Source organism: Passer domesticus, chromosome 17 (assembly GCF_036417665.1).
Source record: "Passer domesticus isolate bPasDom1 chromosome 17, bPasDom1.hap1, whole genome shotgun sequence".
Classification (NCBI taxonomy): Eukaryota; Metazoa; Chordata; class Aves; order Passeriformes; family Passeridae; genus Passer; species Passer domesticus.
The window spans coordinates 1,420,314-1,446,272 of record NC_087490.1 but is presented as its reverse complement, the minus strand read 5'-3'; the positions used below and the strand labels follow the sequence as shown (position 1 = coordinate 1,446,272).

Genomic DNA, 25,959 nt, shown 5'->3' with positions numbered 1-25,959 from the left:
AACAGGAGCAGGTGCAGGGCAGGGTCAAGCCTCCGCCTCAAGGGTTGGCCGCCCCCGCCTCCTCCCGCCCTCAGCACCGCCCACGCCCGGGGGTCCGGCGGCCAAAGGAGCCCGCGGAGCCGGGCTGGGCGGTGCAGGTAGGGGAACCGCCCCGGCGGGCTGGGGCGGGCCGAGGCCGTGCTCTCTGGGTGCCCTCAGCCCCCTAGGGTCACCCGTGCCCCAGGAGGGCCCCCTCACTGTCCTTCAGGGGCTCCTCAGGGAGCTCCGTACGGGGCTCCTCGGTGCCTCAGGGCGCCCGGAGCTGAGGGACCCCTCAGGGCCTCATGAGGTGCGCCCGCGCCTCACAGCGCTTCCCAGCGCCTCAGGGGAGCTCCGCGCACCTCAGGGACCCCAAGCACCTCGGGGAGCCGCTCCTGCTCCCCACGGGAGCTCCTCTCCGCTTCTGGGGCTGCCCCCGCGCCTCAGGGCTCCCTCAGGGTTCCCTCGGGGCTCCCTCGGCGCCTCGCGGCTCCCGCGCCTCAGCCCCGCCGCCCCCTCGGCCTCAGGGCTTCCTCCCGGTGCAGCTGTGTGAGGGGCAGGACCCGGCCCCGTGTGCACCCCGGCCGGGCCTGGGCTTCCGCTCAGAAAATCCTTCAGGAAACTCTCAAAAAAAATGAGTAAAACACATCTTTGGACTCATGGGTGTTTTTTAAAGGGTGATGGTGCTTCACCTTTCCAACATCAGGCACAAGGGGCAGCACCCGGCTCCGTGTGCACCCCGGCCGGGCCTGGGCTTCTGCTCAGAAAATCCCTCAGGAAACTCTCCAAAAAATGAGTAAAACACATCTTTGGACTCACGGGTGTTTTTTAAAGGCTGTGGTGCCTCACCTTTCCAACATCAGGCACAAGGGGCAGAGTGAGGAGGGCAGGGTTGAGGGTGCTGGGGAGCAGCGGGTTCCTGAGGGTGTCTTTTCCCTTCGTCTTTTTCCTTTCAGTATTAATTTGCTGATATTCAGTGATAAGGTGGCTGCAGAGTGGGGGAGTGTTGGAGTTCCAGGCAACTTCTGTCCTTCCAGCCCTGGTGAGACACTGATGCCAAAGTCTTGTACCTTTTACCTGAATAGTAATGGGTCAGCTTGGTCTGGGTGATGTTTCCTCCTCAGAAAATCAATATAAATGTTGTATGGTTTATAAAACATGTTTTCTTACATCTTTGCCTCACCTAAATCAGCTTTATTTAGTTAATAACCTCACGTTGTAATTACAACACCTTTGTCTGCTTTGATTGCATTCCAGTCCTGCTCAGAGTGCCTGGGTAAAAAAAAAAAAAAAGCTACTTTGCTAAAATATTTAACATGTTAAAAATTTTGCAGGTGTGTATTTGTTTAAATATACTTTTACAGCTGTAATCTGTCCTCATTACTAAATGAAGCGCTAAATTTAGCATAAAAGCTGTCACCGTGTTCGATCAACATGTCTTAATGACTGCCAACAAATGGAAATGAGGCTTCCACAGGAAAAAAAAAAAGAAGCACAAAAGGTGCAAATGCAGAACAAGGTTTGATCAGCTGAGTTAATAAAAGGCTGCATTAGGTCAGGAGTTAAATCAGCTCCCCGTGTTTGTGCCATTACTTTATTTGTTACTGGAGAAGTCGAGCGGCTGTGGACACGGCAGCATCCCTCTGGGACCTGTTTGTGGTGTTTCCTTTCATTAACATCCCCCATTTACAACGAGATGTGGAGATCTCCCAGCAAGTCATTTTTCAAACCAGTTAACGCAGGCCTTGTTAATTCCAGCTAATGGAAGTTTTTAATCAGGATTGTCAGATGGTGCTAAATCAAGCACCTCACTCAAGTGAAACATGGAATATCCAGTGTTATTGCCTGTATCAATCAGCTCTCCATTCGGGTAAAATGAGTATTTTCCTTTTCAATCCAGGCTTGTCTAACTGAAACGATTGGGACTCTCCTTTTTTCTTCCTTTTGGTTTTTTTTTTTTTTTTTTTGTTGTTGTTGTTGTTTGTTTGTTGTTTTTTTTTTTTTTTGTACCTTTCGAGGTATCCCAGAAGAATCATTCCCTTATTCTGGCCAAGACCGGTGTTAGCACGTTTCCTGCTTACCCTTGCTAAGATATTAACTGCTATTGGCAGACCTCCAGTTCTTTCACATTCCCCCTCCACACTTTCTAATGGTTGTAGGAATTAACATTTGTGGTTTGGAATATGAGAAATGCATTCTGAAGTGGCACCGACTGACACCAGGTGCAGTTGTGGCCCTGAATTTCAAACACTATTGATTGTTTACCAGTGAGCAGGAGGTTTCATGCTCTGCAGGCTCAGTGCCATGGGGTACCCTTGGTTTGCTTTGCTTTACCTTGTCCTTCCTGGCAATTAGCTTTCAAACTCTGAGGAATTTCATTCTTACTTTAATATAGATGAGAAATAGCAGTAACTGTGTTTTCTACGTGTCTCATGCCTTCTTTATTTTTCAGGGTTTAGTTACAGGTGGAAGGCAGGTCTTTGAAACACAGGATGGCTGCTCAGCAGCTACTCAAGCAAAAGAAAAAGCCCCCTAAGGTAAAAAATTAAAATATGGTGGTGCAGACAGTCTTAGCTCTCAGTTGGGATCTAGCACCCTGTGCCTGTGGAGGGGAAAGCCTTTCTGTTGTCTGCACTGTTCTTAGTTGGATTAATTCTAATTCAGTGAGAGGCAGTGTGGGGCTCTGGCATGATTTGACTTAATAAATGTAGGCTCATTAGGTGTGCACAGAGCTTTATTAGCAGGAAGAGCAGCAGTAAAGTAATAGAAGAACTAAATTTAGTGCAGTGTCCACTTCATTGTTCGTGTTGGCATCACACAGTGTGTATTTACTGTAGCTCCAGGTGCTGTTTTACTGCTTGGAGTTAAAATCACTCTGTTGGCAACTCAGGCTGCTGGCAGAGCTCAAAAGAGCAACCTTTGGTACAGCAGTGGTTGCCACACGAGGCCTGGGCTTGTGTGACTCCACAATTAAAACTGCACATCTTTTTTGAGGGGAGGCTTTCTGTTGAGTGCCAGCATTGGTGCTGTGGAGGGGGTGGGAATGTGATAAAGGGGAAGGCACATCCTACCAGTGCACTCTGCATCTGGGTAATGATGTCAGATCTATTGATCTCTGCCCTTAAATCATTTAATCCACCCACCTCACACTCGAGTCTTCCCTGCCTAGCTTAAACACCAGAGAAACCTTCAAATTTCATTTTATATTCCTAAGTTACCCTCTTCCCACCTGCTGAGACTTGTTTCTAAATATAATCTGTGTTACACTTAAGAAGGTGCTATTTCTGGCCCTGCTTTTCCAGGAAGCAGTGCTGTTCCCTGAGAGCATCACCACGGAGCAGCAGTCCCTGGTGCTGGTGAAAAGGCTCCTGGCCATCTCTGTGTCCTGCATAACCTACATGAGGGGGCTGTTCCCAGAGAGCTCCTATGGCACTCGCTATCTGGATGGTAACACCTGCAGTTTGTGCTGAGGGCTCCTTCCTGCTCACTGCCATTTTACCTGTGATCTGCATTTTGCATATAATCTGCCTTACGTGTTATCTTCTGGCTGCACATGTGTGTGACTTCACTTTGGGTGGGGTTGGCTACAAATTCTCAAATCTTCTCGAGTCTGGGTGCAGACAGAATTTCTGATAGACAGCATGGAAGACAACCTTGAGCTCCTGGCTTCTCTTTGGTGTTCCTCGTGGTTTAGAGTAATTCCTTGGCATTGCCAGCCCCATTAATCAGGTCTCAGAGCCAAGAGAGTCACTTAAAACACAAAGTTTTAAAAATTTACTCTTATTAGAATGTTTTATTTTCTTTTGATCTTTGAACCCATGAGGTTTTTAGTTTTCATTGGGAGGCTGAAATTAGATTTGTCCATTTTCATAGAATTGTGGAATGGTTTGGGTTGGATGGGACCTTTTAAAAACCATGAAGTCCAACCCTCTGCCATGGGCAGGGACACCTTCCAGTAGAAGAGGTTGCTCCAAGCCCCATCCAACCTGACCTTGAATATTTCCAGGAATGGAGCATCCACCTTCTCTGTGGGCAATCTGTGCCGGTGTTTTACCACCCTCATTATAAAAACCTGAGTCTCATCTAATCTAAATCATCCCTCCTTCAGTGTAAAACAGTTTCATTGTTGGGATTTGGGGTTTATTTCTATGAAAGCTATCTCATATGTGCTTTGGGAATCAGAACTTTTTAAGGAAAAAAAAAGAGCTTTCAGAACCAAATCCATGTCACATAATCCCAAGAATTAGTGATGTTTTCATTCATTAACATCTTTATGATCATTCAAAGTGTGAAATGTCCCCCTGCATTCCAGTCCTTTTCTGTGTTGTCCCTTATGGCATTAGTTACCCTGAAACATGTTCACATGTACTTTGTAGATTTGGTTGAAGGCACAGAAATCCCAAATTGGTTCTTGATACCCTAACCCTAAAAAGCCACTGGTCAAATGTCAGGTCTGTCTAGTGCCTCTTTGGTGAGGGGTGTTAACATCTGGGCTGCTCACATCTTCAAGGACCCCTTGGTTGAATCCTAAGGTGTTGTTACTGCCTGTGGGACACCTGCCATTCTGAGTGCCTGGAAGCACAGGTTGAAGGAGCTGTGTGGAAAAGCTTCACAGAAAGTTTATTTTAAGCACAGTTGTTGGGACATCACATGGATATTAGTGAGGTCTTAATGCAGAAGGGAAGGTGTTAGGGAATGGTTGAGGATGGAGTGGAGAAAAGGAGGGAGGAGAGGAGGAAGCTGCTGGTGTTCTGTAATAAAGCTGTAATTCCATCCCTTTGTCTGAGAGAGCCCAGGCCTTCTGAGGAGAGCTCTGACATTTGCAAACCCAGCAATAAGCTTGTGTCAGCCCACCTGGGACTTGGTGGAAACCCAACATTTCCGCTCAGGAAGGACCTTCAGATAAAGCTTTTGTCCAAAAAAGGGAGGATGGACTGGCTTAGTTTCAGTGTTTGCCCAAGAATTGTGATAAGGATTGTAACTATGTGCTAAATCTGGTTTTGCAGACCTCTGTCTAAAAATTCTCCGAGAAGATAAAAGCTGTCTGGGATCATTGCAGATAGTCAAGTGGTAAGTGAGTAACAGCGAAACCAAGACAAAATTGTGCTGAGTAGGAGACATCTGCCCCTGCATTCTTCTTCTTCCTGAACTGCAAAACATCATGCCCTGGTGCCAGGGGAGCTCCCACTGCAGCTGGGGGTGCTTGGCCCCTGTGGAAGCAGGACAGAATTAGTGACAGAGATCATGTGAGTTCAAGGTCTGTGGAAGTGCTGGCTGCAGTGAGGTCATGGTCAGGCCCCAGAGCACATGTGGCAACGGAGGTGCAAAGAGAGAGTAAAGACTGTCATGAGATCCTTTATGCTGTGTTTAGTTTTTTCTAGTTTCACTTTGATAGGAATTCTTGCACTTGTTTTTCAGTATGTACAATATTTTATCTCCCTCTCTAAGAACCCCACAGTTTTCTTCAGGATGTATTTCACAGTTGGCGTGTTCCCAACAAGCAGAAAAACTGTCCCTGATGTGCTAGGGAGATACCTTGGTGCACATCCTTTGACTCCAAGAGTAAATATCTGGCCATTGATGCTTCAAATAATATTTACTACTTTGAGAAAATCCATTGCTGCAAACTCTGCATCAGATAACAAAGATTTACAAGACCAGACATGTTCAGATTGAGCTGAGCTCTGTACAAGGCTGATGGGAAAAGAGCCATCAAAGCTCTGGCTGGGGAGCTGGAACAGAGCACTGAGCAGGGACACACTCAAGTCAGCCTTTGGTCTCCAATCCTTGTCTTTGTCAGGATTCATGCAGGCTCTGGGCTGACAGGATAATGCCCCAGAGGTATAAACAGTGCACAGATGCAGAAAGGAGAATGCTGCCTTCGGGACTGACCTGAAAAGGACTTCACGAGTCCCAAATGTTCTTGGTTGTGTTGACCTAATGCCAGAAAAAATGCCCTTTAACCCACATCTAATGAGTATGTTTACAGATCAGAAGATAAATATTGCTGGTTAGTATTAATGTGTTTTGGTTTTATTTCCCTGGCAGGATTCAAGGTTGTTTTGATGCTTTGGAGAAGCAGTATGTAAGTGTTTTTTTCACTTTTTATTAGTGTCCTATTTCTTCATAAAGTAAGGACAAAACTATCCTTCCATTCCTGCTGTGTTTCTGTTGGGATCTTTGATGCCCACAACCACCTTTACAGCTGTGGGACAGGGGAAAGACCCTGCCCTGATTATGAGATTTGGGATTTTATGCCTTGAGCTCAAATCCTGTCCAGTTTCTCTGGGCTCTCCTGTCCATGGTGTGGGAACTAATTTGCAGCCTGCAATGGATTTTCCTTAATTCTGTGCTCTGCATTTGTGTTTTCTCTTACATCTGATGGAGATCCTGCCAGGCAGAGCTGAGATCTGGATCTCCTGCCTGTTTTTGTTTTCTTGAGAGAGGTTCTGTGCTTCTGCTTCCTTCATCTCGTTTTCCCTAATCTTTCCCTTTTATCTCATGTTCTCTAACCCTCCTGGCTTTTCTCTCAGGCTCAGAATTTATCCCTTTTTTTCCCCCTTAATTCACCACATAAGGTATGTAACTGCTTCCAGGACAAAACCAGCTAGCAAGTGCTCATATTCCTTGCTGATTCTCACATAAACACTGCCCTGCACAGGAAAAAGCACCAGTTGCTGTGCCCTGTGTCAGCACTGTTCACCAGCCCAGCCCCTCCAGACCAGGTGGAGCACTGGTGGTTCTGACACTGACGATCTGAGTGTTCCTCAGACATCAGTACAACTGTCAGTGTGCACAATTAACAGTGTTGTGAACACAGTTTACTGCTTGCTGACAGCTCCAGGAGTTATTTAGCTCTTTTTTATTTATGAGAGACATAGATTAATTGTCTGACAAGGATTAAGGAAAAACAGAGGGGTTTAATGCATGTTATAAGATTGTTTTTAAGGGCAGTCCCATGTGCAATTCCTCGATAGAGCATAAATTAAATACCTTTGGGGAATTTCCTAGCAGAAAGCAAATATTAACCTTCAGTAGGGATGGGTGGTCTTGTGAAGAGTTTTAAACCAGTATTTGGGGATTTGTTTGAAGGAGTCCCAAGGGGGATTACTGAGCATGGAGTTGTTTTTGGGAAACTCTGTCAAGCCAGGCAAACTGGCCACTAGGTGTTGCTGATGCTGTGCTGGGAAGAATATGCAAAAAGGGTTTTAACTCCTGGTTTGTTGAGTGTATCTATTCCTTCTCCCTGTGTAGGCAGTCGGGGTTTGATAGGACTTGGTTTTCCTTACCCACAAAGGTTAGATGTTGATTTTGTGTTTTGTTTTGGTTTTCTCTCTTAGCTACACGTGGCTGTCCTTGCAGTAAGTAAATGAATACAAAGTGGTTTTTCTCTCCTCCCCTGCTTGAAAGAGATACAGAGTCAAGGTTGTGTCAATCCATTTGTGCCTTTTTTAAGGAGAAGCCAAAATGTGTGTGATTTTTAATAGAGCTGTGACCTTTCTTAGATACAGTAAATGTAGAGTTCAAGGCTGCACGGGAATGTTTTTCTCAGCATGTCAGACTTCTGACTGAGGACCTTATGTGTCTCTTTAAACTCTGAGAGTGATTCCTATCATGGCAGCTGCCATGTCCTCTCCATTTCCCCGTGCAGAAGGGTCCTCCTCATTAATCTGATCCTGGAGAAACCACACACTGGTGGTTCCATAGGCAGTGTTGGCCCCAGCCCCCTGCAAAGCACCAGGAGCTTTGCTCACCATCTACTCTGTGCATCATCTGAGCAGTTAAATCCCAGGCATGAATAGCTGCCTGTAAGGGCTGGAATGGGAATTAACCTCATTCCTCCAGTATTGCACACATGAGTGTCTTCTACCTGTCTTTGAAGTGGTAAGCATTGACTGCAGATAGAGGAAGGCTCTTTCCCAGCCATTCCTTTCTCTGATCCCACACTAAAGATAGCACAGTCTCTGCTGTAAACTGAAAAATCCTTGTTAGTCACTGGTTCAAGTTGTCCCAAGAATGTCCTCACTGTGCTTTCTTGTAACAGATTTACACCAATCCCGAGGTAAGAAAGAGTCTTAATTAATCTTTGAGGCAGCTGAAGGCATGGGTGAGTACATTTGTATTCAGAGTGGAGTGGAGGCTTAAGTCCTACCCTGACATAGCTCCTTGGTGACCCATTTCTGTTCCTGTGCCTTCACTCCAGAGTGCCAGCTCAGTGAGCTGCGTTGTGATCAAACACCCGGCTGAGGGCCCACCAGGGCCTTAGGCAGGGATGTTAGCAGACAACTAATGGGCATGTTCACAGTCTTGTTTTCTTTTCCCAAAGAGAAAAAAAAATGGGGAATTCAACCTTACTCATTTGCAAACCACCTTTTTAACAGCCCTGATGAAAAGAGCTGGTTTGTCATGCAGAGAGGTGTAGGACAGAAGTCAGGAATCCCTTCAGACCTGGATGTGTTGGGTAGTGCCCGTCCTCGGCCTCTGGTGTTCCCTGTTGTGTTTCTGTTTGGTTTCACCTGGGGGGTGTGATCCCGGAGTGAGGGTCTGCATCCAGGCTGGAGATCAGAGAACAGCTTCAGACCCTTTGCATCTGAACCTGGTTCCAGTTCTGCTGTACGACACCTCGGAGTCTGGGGACGGAGCAGGAGCTGATCCATGCCAAGGTTGGGATTTGCAGGGAAAGCTCAGAGTTAAGAGCTCAGCTGAGCTCCTACTAATCGACCTCATTGTCTCCGGAAAAAGTGAATTATAGGCATGGAATTGGTGTACAATAGACCCTTTCTCTTGGGGGGAAGCTGTCTGTTCTTCCTAATTGTTTTATTCTCTTAATTCTTTTAAATGGAAAATCATCCACTATTTTTGTCTACCTCATAAAGAGTCCGAGACCAGTGAAGTTCAGCTATTTCCCATGCAATATTGTTTGGATTTCCCTGTGGGAAGAGTCCTCCAGGCCCTTGTCCCCATACAGAGCACGGAGCCAGGCTTTCATGTGGCACTGGTCACCCGTGCAGCTTCCCAATTTTCCTTTAGCAAGGGACACTGGGAGGATTGGCCAGCCCTGGAGCTTTGCTAGAGACTGAAGGTGGAGAGCCAGGCCCACAGAGGAAGTGGAAGGAGGAGGCAGGAAGTTTGTAATTTTGTTGTGATTCTTTCAGTGCTAGGTAAGATGTGGCTGCTAAGAGAATTTGCCAAAGCTTGTGCAAACAATAATAGAGTTAAAATTGTCAGCATGTCAGATTAGTTCTGTGCTCTGGCAGAGAGTGTGAAAGGACTCTCCAAGCTCAGGACATGTCTTGTTTCGCAAAGTGATCAATTTCTGCTTCTCTCTCTTGTTGCATCTCTAGACAGTCACTGAAATGTATCAATTCAAATTCAAGTACAAAAACAAGGTGCCCCAGATGGACATCAGCAGGTAAGGATTTGGGTTGATTTCTCAGGGTTACACTAAAAACTGTGCTCTTGAAGCATTAAGAATTTGCACTTTATGATTGCCCAGAGAGGTTGTGGACTCCCTATCCCTGAAAGTGTCCAAAGCAAGGCTGGATGGAGGAATCTGGTTTAGTGGAAGGTGTCTGTGCAGATGGCAGGGTGGGGAGCAACATGAGCTTTAAGGTCATTCCAATCCAAACCATCCTGTGGTTCTGTGGTTTGAGCAGGTCCAAGCCATTAAGCAGCTGTAAATACCATCAGAGCTGAGGATATTCACCTTACAGGGTATGAACTGCTGGGAGGATGAGCTGAAATGCTCTTTCAGAGCACCACGAGGCCCTCAGAGTACACCTAAGCCAAGGACAGCTGGCAGAAGTGGTGCCTCACCAGGGAGGCCATGCAGAGACCAGCCCAGTTGTTGAGCTTGCTGCTGTCTCAGCTAACAACAAGTGCTCTTGCACTTCCACCAGACAGCCTTGTGCTTTCAGATGAGGCTTGCTCAGGTCTGAGCCCTTTCACCATGATCCTGTGCCCAGGATTTTTTTTCCCTTGAGCATTTGCATACGTGCGTTCTGCTTGAGCAGCCCTGCGTGGGTGACCTGAGAGAACTTTCACTTAGGGTGCCTGAGCTGATGGTGCAAAACATGTGGCAGGAAGTAGCAGGTTTTTGTCTCTTTTTGATACTCTCTGTTACATATTTAAAGCTGTGTTTAGTAGGCCATAATCCAGTGCAGCTTCAAATAAATGCTATCAAAGGCTATTTGCTATAACCAAAGCAAAGAAAAATAATTAACCTGGTTTTACTTTGTTCTGCAGTTGGCATTGGTGAAAGATGGATCTTGGAACCTGCCTGGGCAGCAAGAGAGCTCTGCTGTCTTGTGTGTTCCTCAGGAAGCTCCTCCCCAGCATTCCTGGAGTGTGCCCTTAGCTGCTCTTTCTCTAAATACCTCCAAATAATTTTTAACCATAAGGCAAAATTATTTTCTTTTGGGCAAATCTGAATTACTTTTTGCCTTTGCCCTTCATTTCTGCTTCAAAGTTGCTGTCCATTGTCCTCACACTGAGAGGAAGAGGAGATCTGGGATTTGAAGGATAATGGATAGTCCTTGAGTACTTTGGGGTTTTAATCAGCCTTACTCATTAATTCCTAGAAATAAGGACAGTCCCCACATGGAGCTTGGGTGTCCTTTGTGTCAGCCAGGGAGAGGCCAAGCCACCTTCCTGTCTTGTTTGAATGTGCTCTGAGGCTCCAGAGCCTGTGGCCCTGGATTCCTGAGCCCTGTTTCCGTGGGGATTGGCAGTGCTGTGGCAGGCTCATGCGTGCCCCTGCAGTCTTTAGTAATCCAGAGTTCTGGCACAGATCAGGGAGTTGTGTCACCTTTGCTATCAGCTCCTTCAGCTGATAACACTGCCTTTTACACCTGCAGCAGCTGCCCTGTGCAAACTCAGTTAGTCACTCAGGGAGAGAGGTTTTGTGGGACTGCAGCATCACATCCAAGGGGTAAGGGGAGACTTTCTCCTAAATGGTCCATGCCTTATTTTAAATGGATTTTGCAGGAATTCCTTGCCACAGATCCCACTCCTTCCAAGGTTCAGTTCCTTATCTTCTGCTTTTTGACTCCCTCCTGCATCAAATTCTCAGTATTATTCCCATATTGAAGCAGTGCTTGATCTGTTTATTCCTATGGACATCTCATTTCTTTTTTCTTATGAACTTTTAATTTCTGATCTGCTAATCCCACAGTTTGTAATGGTAATGGATATTCCACCTTAGGCACTGCCAGCATTTTCCTCTCACTGTACATTTCTGAACATGCAGGATTTAATCAAGGACCGCAGTGCACATCTAATTCCACAGAATTCGGACTTCATGATCTTAGAGGTCTTTTCAACCTAAATAATGCTGTGATTCCATACCTTGGGAAGTCGAGCTATTCCACAGCCACCCCATTTGCATTACCCAAAGAAGTTCAGCTGGAGGGGGGAATTGCTCTTAATTTGTTCCTTTCTGAGAGTTAGTCAGTCAGCTTCACTCTGGGATATTCTTGGGTTACTTTTTTTACTGCTTTTGATGCAATTTGGGGTGATTGTGTTAGGCACCCTGCAGCCTACGCATAGTGTCGGGGTCTTCCAAAGACGTAATGAAGGAGCTACACATCTTTATGACCCCTTCTCATTGAAAGTTAGGGAAGTTCAGGTCCCTTAGTCACACAGTGATTCATCTGCTCTGTCTGAAGTTGGCTGACTGCTCTGAGTTGCTCATCTCATCTACCTCAGTTTTAATCAAAGAGAAACAAACTCCTCTAGAGTGCCATTCATCCCACTCATGTCACCCATGGGTCTCTGTCTGGACTGCTGGCTTGGAGCAGCCAGCTGACATTTGGATGGGTGAAGGAGGTGAGGGGAATGCCCCTTTGTCACTGCTGAAAAATGTGCCTCTGAGCTGCTTTTTCTTACATGGAATTGAGTGAGAACATGCAATTCACTTCTCTTCAAAAACTGCAGAATGGACTTGAAAATAGCCCCTGTGATGAATCGGCTGTAGATGGATCCTCAAGTCATTCCTCTCATTCCTGAAATTGCTTAGGTGAAAGGCACTTGTTTTATGGTCCTTTGATCCAATTTAATCATGTTCAAACAAGTGAGTCATGACATTTGTTTAATGGTTGCCCCAGCTCCAAAGTCTGTTCAAATGTAAATGCCAGGCCTGTGAGTTTGGAGCGGGTGTTCTGCGGATGCCACCCCATCCCTGGAGCCTGTTTCACTTCCCTGTTTATCTGGAAATTACATAAAGACATTGTAGCTTTGTCACTGGTGGTTTCAGACAAGTCAGTGGGTGCTCTGTGTGTGTAATTGGATCGTGAATATTCATGACTGAGGATAACAAATCCATTATTCTTCTTCCGATTGCAGCAACCACAGGGAGTTTGTGGCTGGGCTGTGCAGCAAGGATGTCAAACAGGCCAGCAGGCTTCTGCTCAGGACCCTGTACCTGCTCATGCAGGACCTGGGGCCACTGCCCAATGACATCACCCTGAGCATGAAACTCCTCTACTACAACCATGGTAGGTGAAGAGCAGTGTGTGCCTTGGGGAGGAATTCCATCAGTCTCTGTAATGAGTGTGAGCCCTGTGAATAAAATAAGGCATAGAAAAGGTGAGATGGGAGAAGCTGTTGGCTGATTGCACTGAGAAATGGTGTAACACAATAAATCTTTCTGATGCAAGGATGGCAGGTGTTTTTAGGAAAGGTTTGAAATCCATATAAGAAGAGCAGCTACATGGATGTGAAAGGGGAAAATCCTTCTTCCCTGGGTTTTTGAGGGGTTTTTTTTAGTTTGTTTCCTTAAGGAACAAGCAATGTCAGGTTTTGCTCCAGCACTTTAATGGTATCTCAACATCCTAAAGTATTTTTTTCTTTCAGCTCCCTGATAACATTTGCTCAGCCCATTTTACCCATTGCATTCTGTCCCTTCCTCCTTAAAAAAAAAAAAAAAAAAAAAAAAAAGCCTGGAATATTTTTAGTAGCTGATGGTACTCAAAACTGGTTCATAACTGCTCTTTCTAAATCAGCCTGAGGAGAGATGGAGTTTGGTTTCCCTGACCTCAGGGGGTTCCCTCTCTCTGTGCAGTCACTCCCAAGGATTACCAGCCCCCTGGCTTCAAGGAAGATGGCTGCCCTGGTGACCTCTTGTTTGCTGGGGATCCCATCAACCTGAAAGTGGGCTCAGTCTCCACTGATTTCCACCTCATGAAAGTCAGAGTGACAACTGAGAAGAAGAGGGTTAAGAAGGCTGACAGCACCCTGATCCAGAAGAATGGCCCTACTGAGATCTCCCACCAAGGGCTGGACTGTGAGGAAGATGAGGAGGAGGAGGAGTGCACAAAGGTATAGAAATAGCTCTATTTGAGTCTCACAAGAAGAATAGAATTTATCTAGCAAAAACCTCCTTAAAAGGTTTTTGCTAGATAAAAAACCTCCTTTCCTTATGGAATTACCACCTCGGTGTATTTTTTAGGTTATGTTATTAACACAAAACATCATTTGCTTTATAGAATCACCCTTGCCCTGTCAGAGCAGATTCAAATGAGCATGAAGGGGACAAAAGTGACACCCATCTAGGTAGGAAAACAGAAGCATCTTCTTTTTGCCTTGAAGATAAAGGTAAATCTTTCAGGGCTGTTAATAACAGTAGGTTATTAGGGTAGGTGAAGAATTGTGGCTGCCCCTGGATCCCTGGCAGTGCCCAAGGTCAGGTTGGACATTGGGGCTTGGAGCAGCCTGGGACAGTGGAAGGTGTCCCTGCCCATGGCAAGGGTGGAACTGGATTGGTTTTAAGATCCCTTCCCACCCAACCCATTCCATGATTCTGTGATTCTCTAATATTTAGCTTTTGGATGAGCAGAGTTTGTCAGGCTGTTTGAATTTTGTGTCAGGTCAGACTGAACTGTAACAAAGGGCTGGTTGATTATGATTGGTTTGTTAACATTTGATTTTGTATCAGTATCTTTGCAACTCTTTATCTCAGCAGGGTTTTTTTGAGATATGGAGGAAATGCCCAGATCATCAAAACTGAGTTACATTATCTCCATGTTCAACAAAGCTCTTTTTCTTTAGCTGTTACAGTTTGACTTTTGCTAATAACTTCCATGTGGGAAAACATACATGAAAATACATGAGAAAAAAAGCCTTTTCTGTGCCTTTAATCAACCCAGCCTGTGCTATACCATGCTGTTTGACCTTCGAGGCTCTGGGATATAGCCTGTGGAACAATACCATCTAGTGACAAAATGGTAAATAGCATTCCTGGGATTGCCAGGCAGTAGGATAAAGCAGCTTCCCTGCCTGTGAAATCACCTTTGCAGGTCTTTCTCCTGCAGATTCCCCGATGACTAATAAAGAATTAACTCATCCTGCCATTTTTGTTGCTCTGGGGATTTTTACAGGATCCTCCTACTCTAAATAGTTGCCTCATCTCATGACACTGAGGCACTTTGGACACCCCCTCAAATTTTATTGAAACTGTCTGAAAGGTTAATAAATATTAACCAGGGGAGATGTCCCCTCCTTTCCCCCACACCTCACACTTTGGGCATGTCTAGACATAAGTTTTGTTTTCTTAGATCCAGGTTAAAAGAGAGATTATAATTGATAGAGCTGCTGCAAGCAGATGTTCAGATGACACTTCATGCTGAAATCTCTCTTTCTAGGAATAAACTGCCACTGCTGGCAGTGTCTGAGAGCAAAGCTTACACAATTTCATGGGATTTCTGTCTCAGTGCTTTAGTCAAGCTTCCAGATTTTTTTTTTAATTAAGCACTTTATAGCTAGTTTTGCTTTGCTGTTTGAGTTGCAGGTAGCAAGAAGAAGAGAGGAATCAAGGAGACAGAGAGGATGCCTTACTCAAGGGCGTGTCAGGAGGTAAGGAAGCTTTAGTGGTTCTGAGATACTCCAGGCACAGGGGAATTCACTGCCATGGGTCGTTGCATCATCAAAGACAACACAAAATTCACTAACATTAGTGGATTTACTCTGCAGGATCACAATGCATAGAGGCTACAGAGTAGAAGAGGCATGTAAACATGAACTGGAAGCTTGGGAAGAAGCTTTCCACAATCACTTTATTTCCTCTGCCCAGTACCAGAATTTGGTTCTGTTTTCTGGAGTTGGTACCTCTGAGTAACACACACAGAGCCTATCTCTGTCCCAGCCAGGCTTGTTTACCTGTGGGTGGTTTTGGATTAAGGGTCTGAAATCACTACCCTATTTTAGGTTTGAAGGATGTATTTTTTGCCTAATATGGTCTTCACCTCTCCCTTCTTGCTCCCAGACTTTCTTTACATGTGAGTCACAGGTACCTAATGAATCCTCTCCCTTTTTGGTTCCCCCTCTGGGGTAGGAAGAATTATCCCCTGGAGGTACTGATCTCTTTTTTGATGGTTGTTGGGGCAACACAAAGAATTAGGATAGACCAGGTAGGTTGTTTTAGATAAGTAAAAAATTACTCCCACCCTGAAGGCTGGCCAGCCAAACCCTGAGTCACCATCAGAGCCCAAACTCATGGGCATGAGCAGAGGTTTGTTCAGTGACATGGCAAATCTCTGAATACTGCCACTCGATTCTCCTCACATTCAAATTAGCTGAGCATCATGTGAGCTTGAATGGTCAGGATAAGTTAATGAGAGTAGGAAATTGCCACTAAAATTTTCCCCGCCTCTGTTGAAAGGAATCCCGGGATCTCTAAACCAGACAGCAACTGCAGACTGCAACTCACCCTGTCATTCTAAAGGCATCTGCGAGGTATTTGCCTTGACTCTGGATCTTAGGAGTGAACTTGTGTGCCTAGGCTGGTATTTTTCAAAGTTTAACCACATTTTTTTTTCATGTCACATCCTCCGCTTTCCTTCTGATCATTGTTTATTCTATGAAAACAGGAGCCTTTTTTGTTTGCAGCTCATGGTTGCCCCACTGATTCATGCTCTGACCTTCTTTTGGGGCTGTCACCACGGCCAGCACAGCACCAGACACCTCTCTCAGCATGTGCATTTCATTAGAATTTGGTAGCAGGAGTGAGAGTGTCTGAAGGTGGTGGAAACAGCGTTAGTTGCTGAAAAATTGAATAATCACTTTATCCATCATGTGCTTCCAAAGACTTAAAAAAAATCCCAAGCCCTGGGAGATTCTTTTCTTAATGTATTCTTTGATGCTATTTTTAAAACCATAGAAACTGGCTAATATTTCACCCAGTTTAGGGAAAAACAAAGTCAAGCCAGTAGTTAGAATCATCACTGTAAAGCCTGTACTAATAAAAATTTGACACTTTTTTCCATATGAGAGGGACTTTCCCTTCTTTTCTGAAGGAAGTGGTTAAAACAAATGACCATTGTGAATTCCATGTGAATCAGAAAGCCAAGCTGGTGGGTGAAGTTTGTCCTAAGAAATGAGGAGAAGCTGGGGTAGGAGCCTGAGTTAGGTGTTGTCTGATAGGGTCAGGTGTAGGTGAGATGGGGAGGAGCAGACCTGGTGAGGTGTGAATGTGAACACCTTGTTGCCATCCAGACACTATTTGTAGTGTTTTCCAGCTCTTGGGTTGGGGTGGGAATGCCAAAATCTTCCAAACTAACCAGAACAATTTGGAGTGTCACAGAAAATTGCTGTCTGCACAAGGATTTGATATGCAAGAAGTTGTGAGTTCGAAACCGTTGCCCACAGTCACAAGTTGCTTTTGCAAATGTGGGCGAGCACATTTTCTGCTCTTCAGCTGGAGTGAATCGTTCTGATTGCTTGGTTACCAAAAATAAAAACTGGAATTGAGTTTATTGGTTATTATCTTGCTGACCTAGAGCTCTTCAGGAAAACCAGGAATGAAAGCATTAGAGGCTTATTTTTGTCTAATGGACATGGGAGAGGCGAAAGGACGTGGATCTGCCAAAAGAGAAGCAGCTCTTCCTGCCCAGTGAGAACTGGAGCTGGCCTTTAGGAGTGGTCACGGAGAGTCTCTGCCAGAGGGCTTTGCAGATTGGGGGAAAATATTCATGTACTCCACTGGCTTCTTATCTGCCATCTCATGATTGATGATCCTTTTGATCAAATGAGAGATTGCCCTTTCCCAGCAGAGCATCTCTGCACTTAATCATCCAGAGTTAGGCACCAGCATGTAAATTAGCTCACCTGTCCTGGCTTCAGGAGCCTTCTGATTGCATCACCCAAGGGTTTGTCCTCCTGTGATATCTTTGTGCATCTTCCTTCTTTCCACTGGCATTTTAGGAGCTGTGAAGAGTTGGGGGAAATAGAAAATTGCTGCCCATTAGTATAACTTCTAGAAATTTGTTGATGAGAATGAGATCCTGCACTGAACTTGGGGTAACTTCTGAGTTCTTCAGAAAACTCTTCTATCCTTCAACATCCTTGTCCTGAAAATTGATTTTGGTCAGCTTTGTCTTCATGTAAGCAAACACGTTGCAGTGGAATGAGTTTGGAATGAAACAGAACTAGAAGATGAGTAAAATCTGACCATGTGAACGCCTCTGCAGGCATTTATCTCCCATCAGGAAGCTGTGGGCTGAAGTTCTGGGGTGGTCCTTGGAGCACAGTCTCAGTGCACAGTGAAGCAGCCGTGCAGGGAGCCCTGGCTCGCCCTGAGCTGGGAATGGAGTGGCTGGATCAGCACAGCACCAGGCAGCTCTGCCTCCCAAGTTTCTGGCTTCATCAGCTGCTGCCAGACACTGCTCCTGCTGCTGGGCTGGCCCTGCTTGTAGACTGCTGTGGGACATGAGGGAGCGTGTTGACACTTGGCATTGTGTGGGCATCCCAGTGGGACCAGTGATGGCTCAGGGGTTCTGCTCTGGGATTCACTGGCTGCTGTAGGCAGGCTCCTGCCATGTGGATCAGCTCTCCTGATGGGAGCTGTCTGCAACTGAGATGTCTGGGGAGAGGTTCATACCTAAGTGTTGTGAATCAGGGCTGCTTTAGGCCTCAGAGGACAGGCTGTCTGGCCTCCAGCTGCTGCTCCTTGTGCAGAAGACTTGGATACCTGGAGAAACAGCACATGGCCGAGGGACTGTGTGGACACAGACTTTGATGGATGATGCAGTAATACCTGCCTACTGTGCCAGGGATCAGTGTCAGTTACCCTGATAGAGACCTCAGAGCCCCTTCCAGTGCCCATTGGGACTCAAGAGAGCTGGAGAGGCACTTGGAGTAAGGGCCTGGAGGGACAGGACAAGGGGCAATGGCTTCCCACTGCCAGAGGATTAGATGGGATACTGGAGAGAAATTTCTCCCTGTGAGGCTGGGGAGGCCCTGGCACAGGGTGCCCAGAGCAGCTGTGGCTGCCCCTGGATCCCTGGCAGTGCCCAAGGCCAGGTTGGTTGGGACAGCCTGGGACAGTGGAAATTGTTCCTGCCCATGGCAGGGGGTGGAGTGAGATGAGCTTTAAGATCTCTTCCAGCCCAAACCATTCCAGAGCTCCTGTGCCCTGCTGAGCTGCAGTCTTGTGCACGGCTTCTTTCTGGCAGTGAAGGTCAGCACAAGTGTGTTCAACTGCAGAACAACAGCTTGGAGATCAAGACCTTTGTTGTCTGATTTTTCCCAGGCAAACTATGTTCAGAAGTGCCATGACAGAAGGCAGTTGAAGGATGAAACCTGCCATGTGCAGAGCAATAGGAAAACATTTTTTTGTGGCAATGTCATTATCTTGAACTTTCACAGAGGAGAAAAAAGCACCAAGGTTTATCTCTGTCCGTCTATCAAGAGAGTGTATCTGATGAGAAGTTCCCAGAACATTTTCTCCTCCAAACCAGCTGAAGCTACACAGACCCAAGCAATGAAGAGAGAAAGATTCAGAGATGAGCTCGCCTCTCCTTCCTGTGAGCTCAGGCCATGTTGGAAGGAGTGAGACAGGGAGGTCAGGAAATTCCTGGCTTCTCTCAGTTCATGTCAGATCCTTAGCTGTATCTTGGGGCCATTCATCCCTTCCATGAGTTATCCCTGTCTAGTGTGCAGGAAACAGTTTCCTAGTGATCTCTGCATGCAGAGGTGAGGCCTGTCACCCCACAGATCCAGGGAGATTTAACCCTTGCACCCTCAGATTCCCTGGCAGCTCCCACAGGGACATCTGCAGGAAGACGTGGCACTTCCGTGCTGGCTGCCATTCCGTGTGTTCATGCCGTGCATTCTAGCAGCCAGACCCTCTGGAGAAACCCACATACATTAATGTTGGACACATCTAATGTCCCATGAGGGGCTGCTGGGTAGCAGCCTCATAGGCAGAAAGAGTGGCCATTGTCTTTCTCCCCTCAGTTACAGAGTTGGAATCAGGATTCTGGGAAGTGATTGTGATCCAGCAATGAGAATGTCCATCACAGAAGTGGACAGTGTGATTGAGGGCCCTGGAGGAGATTAGCAAGAGAGGTATTGGTAATTTTGTCTTCTAACAGAAATTTTTGAAGCATTGTTTTTTGTACTCTGGAAAGATCTGTTCACTAATCCTTTAAAAGCAACAAGATACACAAGGTGCAGAATGGGGCGTGAGATGAAAGAGTTGACTGAATGACAAAGGTTTTATCAAGAGCTGAGGAAAAGGAAGAGGACTGGTGATAGTCAGTGATGTGTTGACGTGGTTTCCTGGGCACAAAAACGTGGCAGCTTTCCACAGCAGCACCACACTGAGGGTCTCTCATTGGTCCACCTGTGTAAGTTGGCTTTCACAGTAACCAGTGTGATCCTCCTGCACAGATGGAAATCAGGAGGGATTCCACTGATGTCAGTGTGGCCATGGCACTGGAAACTCATGGGAGCCAGTGCTGGGGTTTAGCCACCCCTGCACAGTCAGCAGGGCCAGCTGGGGATCAGCAGGGCCAACAAACCTGCTCAGAACCCAGGGAAAGGGAGAGCATTCCTCAGGACCTTGTCCTCTCAGGTGGTGAATATCTGCAAGGAAGGAGGCTCTACAACCTCCCTGGCTGACTTTCACCACTACTTGGTTGCCCTCACAGTAAAAAAATTAAAAAGTTTGTTCTTATGTTTAAATGGATTTCTTGTATTTCCCTGGAAGTGCTCAAGGCCAGGTTAGATGGGGCGTGGAGCAACCTGGGCTAGTAGAAAGTGTCCCTGCTCATGGCAGGGGAGTGGAATGAGATGAGCTCTAAGATCCCTTCCAACACAAACTGTTCTGGGAATCTGTGATTCTGTGCTTTCAGTTGGTGTCCATCTCCCCTCATCCTTCCACCGCCACCATGATGTGTCCTGTGACCCTGGGATTTGCTGTGCTTCGGAGCACGGAGCAGCCAGCTGTCAGGGAGCAGGCAGGAATTAGGTCTTAGGGGACCAGTCTGAAGAGTCACCACGTTGATTTCTTCGAAGTGACAAGAGTTTGCTGTGCTGTTGAGTCAGTGGTAAAAATCAGCTGAAATCACAGGATGCCTCGGGTCACTCTGATTAACATCCCTGATGATGAGAGTCCTGTGCACAAACTGTGTTGTCCTGACACCTGAGGGTCACTCTGCCTTATTTCAGCAGCTCAGTCTTGTATCTCAGCCCTTATTCTTCCAGCTTGCTCGATGGAACTGCACTTCTTTTGACATTCATGTGCTTGTGAATTTGTGGGGATAGTTACAAGGTACCAAACAAAACCCTCCATGTCCTGGACAAAGGGAACTCTTCTGAGGACATAAAATCTGCCAAGTGCCAAACCCCAGCATGGGGCAGGCCAGGGACAAAGAGGGACACAGCTGAATGCTCTTGTGCAATTTTAGCTGTTCTGCATAGGATGCCTTGGGAAGCAAAGCACATGTCAGAAGAGCTGTAAATTTTCTTCAATTTGTGCTGGGAATTTTTTTCCAGAATATGTGGGGGCACTGGGGATTGCAAATTGCAGAGCACAAAACTGGGTCCTGATTGTGTCTATCTAAGAATAGCAGTGTGGCTGTGGTCTGCTCACTCTGTTTCGTCCACCAGTCTGCCTTGGGAAGGCTTTAATCTAAGTCTAATCTATTTTTAGCCTGATATCTTCTCCAGACAACTCGCAGCTGTCCTGTGAGTTTTTTTGCCAAAAATTAGTAACACTTGTATGATTCACAAGTTAGCTGCAGTTCTATTGGAAAACTCCTGCAGCAAAATACTGCTTTTTTACATGTAGTAAAACAGGAGATTCACACTCACTGTGTGTTCATGATATGACCCAGACCCTAAACTCTGCCTTGGACTCAGAGTCAGGAGGTCTTGGAGCTGCTGCTGCCTTTGCTGCTTGCTCTGGGCTTGTCCCACCTGTCAGCATGGTCCCTTTTTGGGTGCGGATGCAAGGGGCTGCACTTTGTCCTACCTGCTTTTACAGCTCCTGGCTCATTCGTGGGGCTGAGGTTGTGCATGAGGAAATGCAACATTCTCACAGCCCAAGCTCTGACATCAGTTATTCAAGTGAAGCATCCCAGTACATGGGAAAAATTAGAATTAATTAACTTCTGGAGGCTTTGTTTGTATGTTTAATCAATGGGAGGGATTTCCTGCTTCTCACCACACCGTTGAAGAGGTTTACTTTCTGCTTCAAGTCAAATAAGCACATGTTGGATCTGACTTAATCCCCTTTAGAGCAGCGTTTCTGGGGAAGAAGCTGGAGTGTTTGGTTAAGGATGGGAGCTGAAGTTGGACTTGGGGTCTGTTCCTGGCTCCGAGCTCCTACGTGAGCTTGGGCAGGGACAGGCCAGGACACGTTGGCTGCAGTGAAATACCTCTCACTGTTGACATCTGATTCACTGAATGGGTGAATAGTGCTTCTCTAGAGCCCTCCATGGCTTCCTTGGATGTTTTCACTCCTCATCTCAGGTTCCTGTGAGGTGCTCGTGCTGCCTGTGGTAAAGGGCAGGAGAACTGGGGGAGCTGGAGTGCAAGCAGCTGCTTGTCGTGGCTATTTCTCCACCTTACAAGTATCCCATCCATGCAGGAAATTCTGGAGGAATAGCAAAGGGGTAAAACCTTCACTGAGTAGCTTTCTGGGCTGTGGAAGATCTATTCCTCAGTAGAGGAAATTAAAGCACAGCTCTAGCTAGGTTTAGGCTAAAACAGAAGGAGAGCTGCCTCATCCAGGTGATGGGGCTGGGAGACTGGGAATTGTGTCTCTGCTTTGTTGTGTGGCCAGCAGGACAGGGTACAAACCCTGCAGCTGTGTTAGCACTGCAGAGGTTTGGATGCAGGGTTTCCTCCTCTGGGCCCTTCACTTCAAAAGTAAAAGGAAGCAGACGGGTTAAAATGATGTGAGGGAGAGAAAGTAAATAGCTGCCAAAAATGCCAGTTGGAGCAGCTGAATATCAGGTGAGGAGCTGTAATACATGGCTCTGTCCTCAAGCAAACACACCTTGGGCAGCCTTGGAAAGCTCTGTCAGCCTGACTGTGCAGGGTGAGGGAGAGCCGGCCCAGCCCACTTTGGCACGCTCTTGTTTTCTCTGCTTTTAGGGAAAGGAAATTGTATGTTGCATGAGGCAACATTGTATGGCTCATAATGAAGAGGAGGAAAGAAAAACAAATTGAAACACGATAGAGAGGCGAAGGGAGGCTGTTTCAAAGTATTTTGCTGTTAATCCCTAATCAGAGCTATTTCACACATTAGGAAGCCCATTGCTATGCGGAGATTGCCGAAGCCTCATTCCAAGGTCAGATGGAAAGCCAGCTCCCCCATGACGCGAGCGGGGAATTCTATAATGACCACATCTTGTAATCTGGAGACCTTGTGCTCATCCCCGGGATGTGTGCGGAGCACTTCATTAACTCCTTGTGCTTCCCCTGCTGCAGTTCCGGGGTTCCTGGTGCCTTGCAGTGACACTAGAGGGAGGTACTCCTGTTTGGGAGCAGGAATTCTCTTAGCACTCCTTTCCCTCTCGGTTCACCTCGCTGTCATCCAAGTGAACTTTGTTTTGGAGAAGCTCTGTGCTGTGGTGTGTCCCCTCAGCTCAGCTCCAGTGAGAGAGGCCACATTGCCAGACTATGCTCTGTCCCTTCTGGGTGGGCGACAGCACACATTGCTCTCAGCAGCTCCGGATTATTATTGTAGAAATGCAAATATGTGACATGATAAGGAGGATAAGTGAGTTTGTCCCCTGGCACAGCCAACACTTCAGCTGTCGTCCTGGCTGTCCATCTCCCTGTGGTCTGTCTGAAGTGTCTGTTCCGTTGACTCACTTATATTCTCACATATATTTATCTGTGTTTTTTAACCTCTTGGGTTGCAGGCTCAGAGTATTTCTGGGAGAGGTTTGTGTCTTTCTAGAGGCAAGCTAAACCTTTTGGAAAAATGTTTGCTTGGCTTAGTTATTTTTCACAGACTCACAGGTAGTTTTGAAGCCTGAGACTGACCAGCTCACACTGAATTCCCTGATGTACAGAGGGACTGTGTGTCTTCTTCTGTCACAAATTTCACCTAAGTAGCCCCTTCTTTTCCATATGTTATGATTTTCTGAGGTTGGTGGAGAAACAAATGTCCTATGAGCTATTATATTCCTCAAGGATCTCCTTGCTCCTGCTATTTTCTGACAGTAATGGGGAGATGGGTCCTGTCCCCTTGCCACCAAATCCATTCCCTGTTCCTGAAGCTGAACCTGTTGCTTGCACAACTGTTACATTCCCAGCTCCATCCAGTACTCCAGTTTTGATTCCTTGCCTAATTGCTTTTCTGGAGAACAGGATCACACTGAGCAAAGCCAAGAGGATCCAGGCACACACATGACTCTTTTGGAAGCTGTACTTTTTAACTCATGTTGCAGGAGCATGCCCTGTGAGAATGATCCCCATTTCTGATGGTTCTTACAGATAAACCTCATGAACCTTGCCTTCAGCCAGGAAGAGGTAATAGGACCCGAGAAGAAAAGGAAGGTCAGTGAACCAGAGAAGCTGCCTCTGAACAACAGGGAGTTATGTTCGTTCTGACACACAATACTTCTGGAAGGTGTGAGTTTGCATTGTCATCTGACTGGTACAGACCAACGTTTAACTTTTCCCCATCCCACGTGTATTTCTGCGTGTTTAGTTGTCTCATGAAAACTCTGGATTGCCAAGAGACAGCAAGCACCAGAACTGCCGTGGCATTGCCAACCAGCTGCACTTGTTTGATGTTCTTAAGCTGAGAATTTACCATTCCACATGAACAGTGTCTGTGTGCTTCTTTCTGCCTCTCTCCCTTACGTCCCCTGCCCCTCACTGAATAAATCCCCTCCTCTGGGGCTGGACTGTCCTTTGCCACTCTGTCACCCTGATTTAAGGGCATTATTTCCAGATGAACTCTGAGGTATCAATGCCAGCAAGCAGCATGTCTCATGATCCACCACATTGTGCTTAACTTCATACTTTCTGCTGTTTCCTGGAGCTTAAGATTTTTTTTCAGAGGAGGGGTCTTATCTCTATTGTGTGCAGAGATAAACTAATCTGTACACATTTTCTGCTGGTGCTGGATATTTAGGTCTTTCTTCAGACTCTGTGAGTAGTGTTGCCATGACTGTATTATCAGCTTATTTCTAAGTCAGCACCCCACCATGTGCCGAGGGGCTCAGCACTTGTGTGATATAAATTGTGTTGAAATACACCCAGTTTAGAACCAGCTGGAAGAAAGTTACCTGGTGGCTGCAAATACAGGTAAGGGGAGCAACACATGACAGGTGTCTGATCCATAGAGTCTGGAGCTGTCATCTGCTGTGGCAGCGTCCAAGACTGGTTGCAGACATCAGGGCCCTTCCTTCCTGCTGGAACAGTGATCTTTCCTTGCCTGAAGCTGCCAGGAGATGGGATTGATGCATCTCCCTTCTTCTTTGAGTCTGCCTGGCCAGAAAGTTGAAAAGCCTGAGTTGAAAGCCAAGCTGGACCTGCCTGACTGAGTAGAGGTAATGCCCAGACTGAGCCCCCTGAGATGTTCTGCCACCTTTCTTTCTCCAGGCAGTGGAATGTTGGATTGCAATCCTAAAGCCAATCCTGCAGCTGTCCCCCCTTGGCCCATAGCAAACAGACCCTGCCTGTCTCTGAGCCCCCCACAGTATCTGGCAGGTTCCATGGCCTGATACCTATTTCACAAAACCTGCAGAGCACCAGAATTCTCCATTTTATCCTCACTTTCACTCCATGTTCTCTGTTTTGCACCTGTGGCCTAATAAGCCAGTTTGTTCACATGCCAGAGCCAGCCAGAAACTTTCCTTCTGCCGGGGTTTTGTAACAGTGTTTGCTCTCAGGGCTGCACATCCACAAGTGAGCCAGGCTCTGCACGTGGGTCTGCTGTCACCTCACCGCTCTGCCCTGGCACTGCTGGGCTCTGAGGGCCACATTCCTGCAGCCCTGACTGCCCCCAAAGCCGTGTCGTGCTGTGGGTCACACACAGAGAATGAAGCATGGCTGTGATTGTGGCTGCTCTGGCAAGGTGATCTCACTGCTCTCCATGTGATTCCCAAGGGTTAGGGGCACACCAGCCTGCCTGGTGCAGACTGGGGGATGCCAAGTGTCCTGTCCCCCAGTGAAAGTGCACACACAACCACCGCCAGGTCACCACAGGCCTTTGCTGGCCCCACGATGCCCTGGTCTTGTAGCCAAGGCCAGAACTCACTGTCTCAGTTCACATGGGGTTCTAATCAGCTATTTTACGGTAATGACTTCTACTCATTTTCATTTCAGGCTTCGTTAGAAATAAAGCAAGTGGTGATGAAGTGCCACAGTAAGCGTCTGATTTTTTTTTCCCCACTAAGTTGTGGTTACCACCAGATTCTAAGAAAAGTCTTTCCACTGCAGATTGGAATCATCTAAACCACTTACACATATCCTTTTATTGGTAATTCTGCTTGGCTAGTTAAAGGTGAAAAACCCTTTTTCTTCTGTTTCGGTCGCATTTCTTGTTAATACTCATTAACTGACTTAATGTATGTTACACATCGTCAACCTGATTCACTACTGACATAAAACAGAAGCGATTCGTTAGTAACGGTCCCTTGCCAATTAGTGAACTAAATTATGTTTGAACAATTTTCTTCAAAGATTCTCCTCCTCCCC

The 25,959-nt window shown here is 46.5% G+C and overlaps 1 protein-coding gene and 1 long non-coding RNA gene across 8 annotated transcripts; one reads left to right on the top strand and one right to left on the bottom strand.

Annotated features, from left to right (window-relative positions):
- The first annotated feature begins 69 nt into the window (after positions 1-69).
- Positions 70-24,080, top strand: HORMAD2 (HORMA domain containing 2). 7 transcript variants are annotated; one of them, XM_064392478.1, is made up of 14 exons: positions 70-137; positions 975-1,060; positions 2,471-2,555; positions 3,321-3,465; positions 5,025-5,088; positions 6,067-6,103; positions 7,359-7,379; positions 8,063-8,080; positions 9,363-9,430; positions 12,361-12,512; positions 13,079-13,335; positions 13,503-13,569; positions 14,804-14,868; positions 23,746-24,080. In XM_064392478.1, exons 3-14 carry the CDS (start codon positions 2,511-2,513, stop codon positions 23,860-23,862), a joined length of 1,056 nt encoding a protein of 351 aa, XP_064248548.1. In that variant the 5' UTR covers positions 70-137; positions 975-1,060; positions 2,471-2,510; the 3' UTR covers positions 23,863-24,080. The 7 variants fall into 7 exon arrangements, with proteins under 7 accessions (XP_064248548.1, XP_064248543.1, XP_064248550.1 ...); XM_064392473.1 differs by having other exon boundaries at positions 14,798-14,868; XM_064392474.1 differs by lacking the exon at positions 70-137 and adding an exon at positions 263-328 and having other exon boundaries at positions 14,798-14,868.
- LOC135282578 (uncharacterized) lies at positions 17,119-19,215 on the bottom strand. Its single transcript, XR_010348666.1, has 3 exons — positions 19,158-19,215; positions 17,891-17,980; positions 17,119-17,217 (listed from the first exon to the last, which is right to left on the bottom strand). It is a non-coding gene; the product is annotated as an uncharacterized LOC135282578 (long non-coding RNA).
- Positions 24,081-25,959: the final 1,879 nt, after the last annotated feature.

What these genes read in the sequence shown, in the direction of transcription:
- HORMAD2 (XM_064392473.1), top strand. Translation starts at nt 2,511, where the DNA reads ATGGCTGCTCAGCAGCTACTCAAGCAAAAGAAAAAGCCCCCTAAG. An exon ending in TGGCACTCGCTATCTGGATG is followed by an intron (nt 3,466 to 5,024) that starts GTAACACCTGCA and finishes CTGGTTTTGCAG; the next exon opens with ACCTCTGTCTAAAAATTCTC. An exon ending in ACTCCTCTACTACAACCATG is followed by an intron (nt 12,513 to 13,078) that starts GTAGGTGAAGAG and finishes CTCTCTGTGCAG; the next exon opens with TCACTCCCAAGGATTACCAG.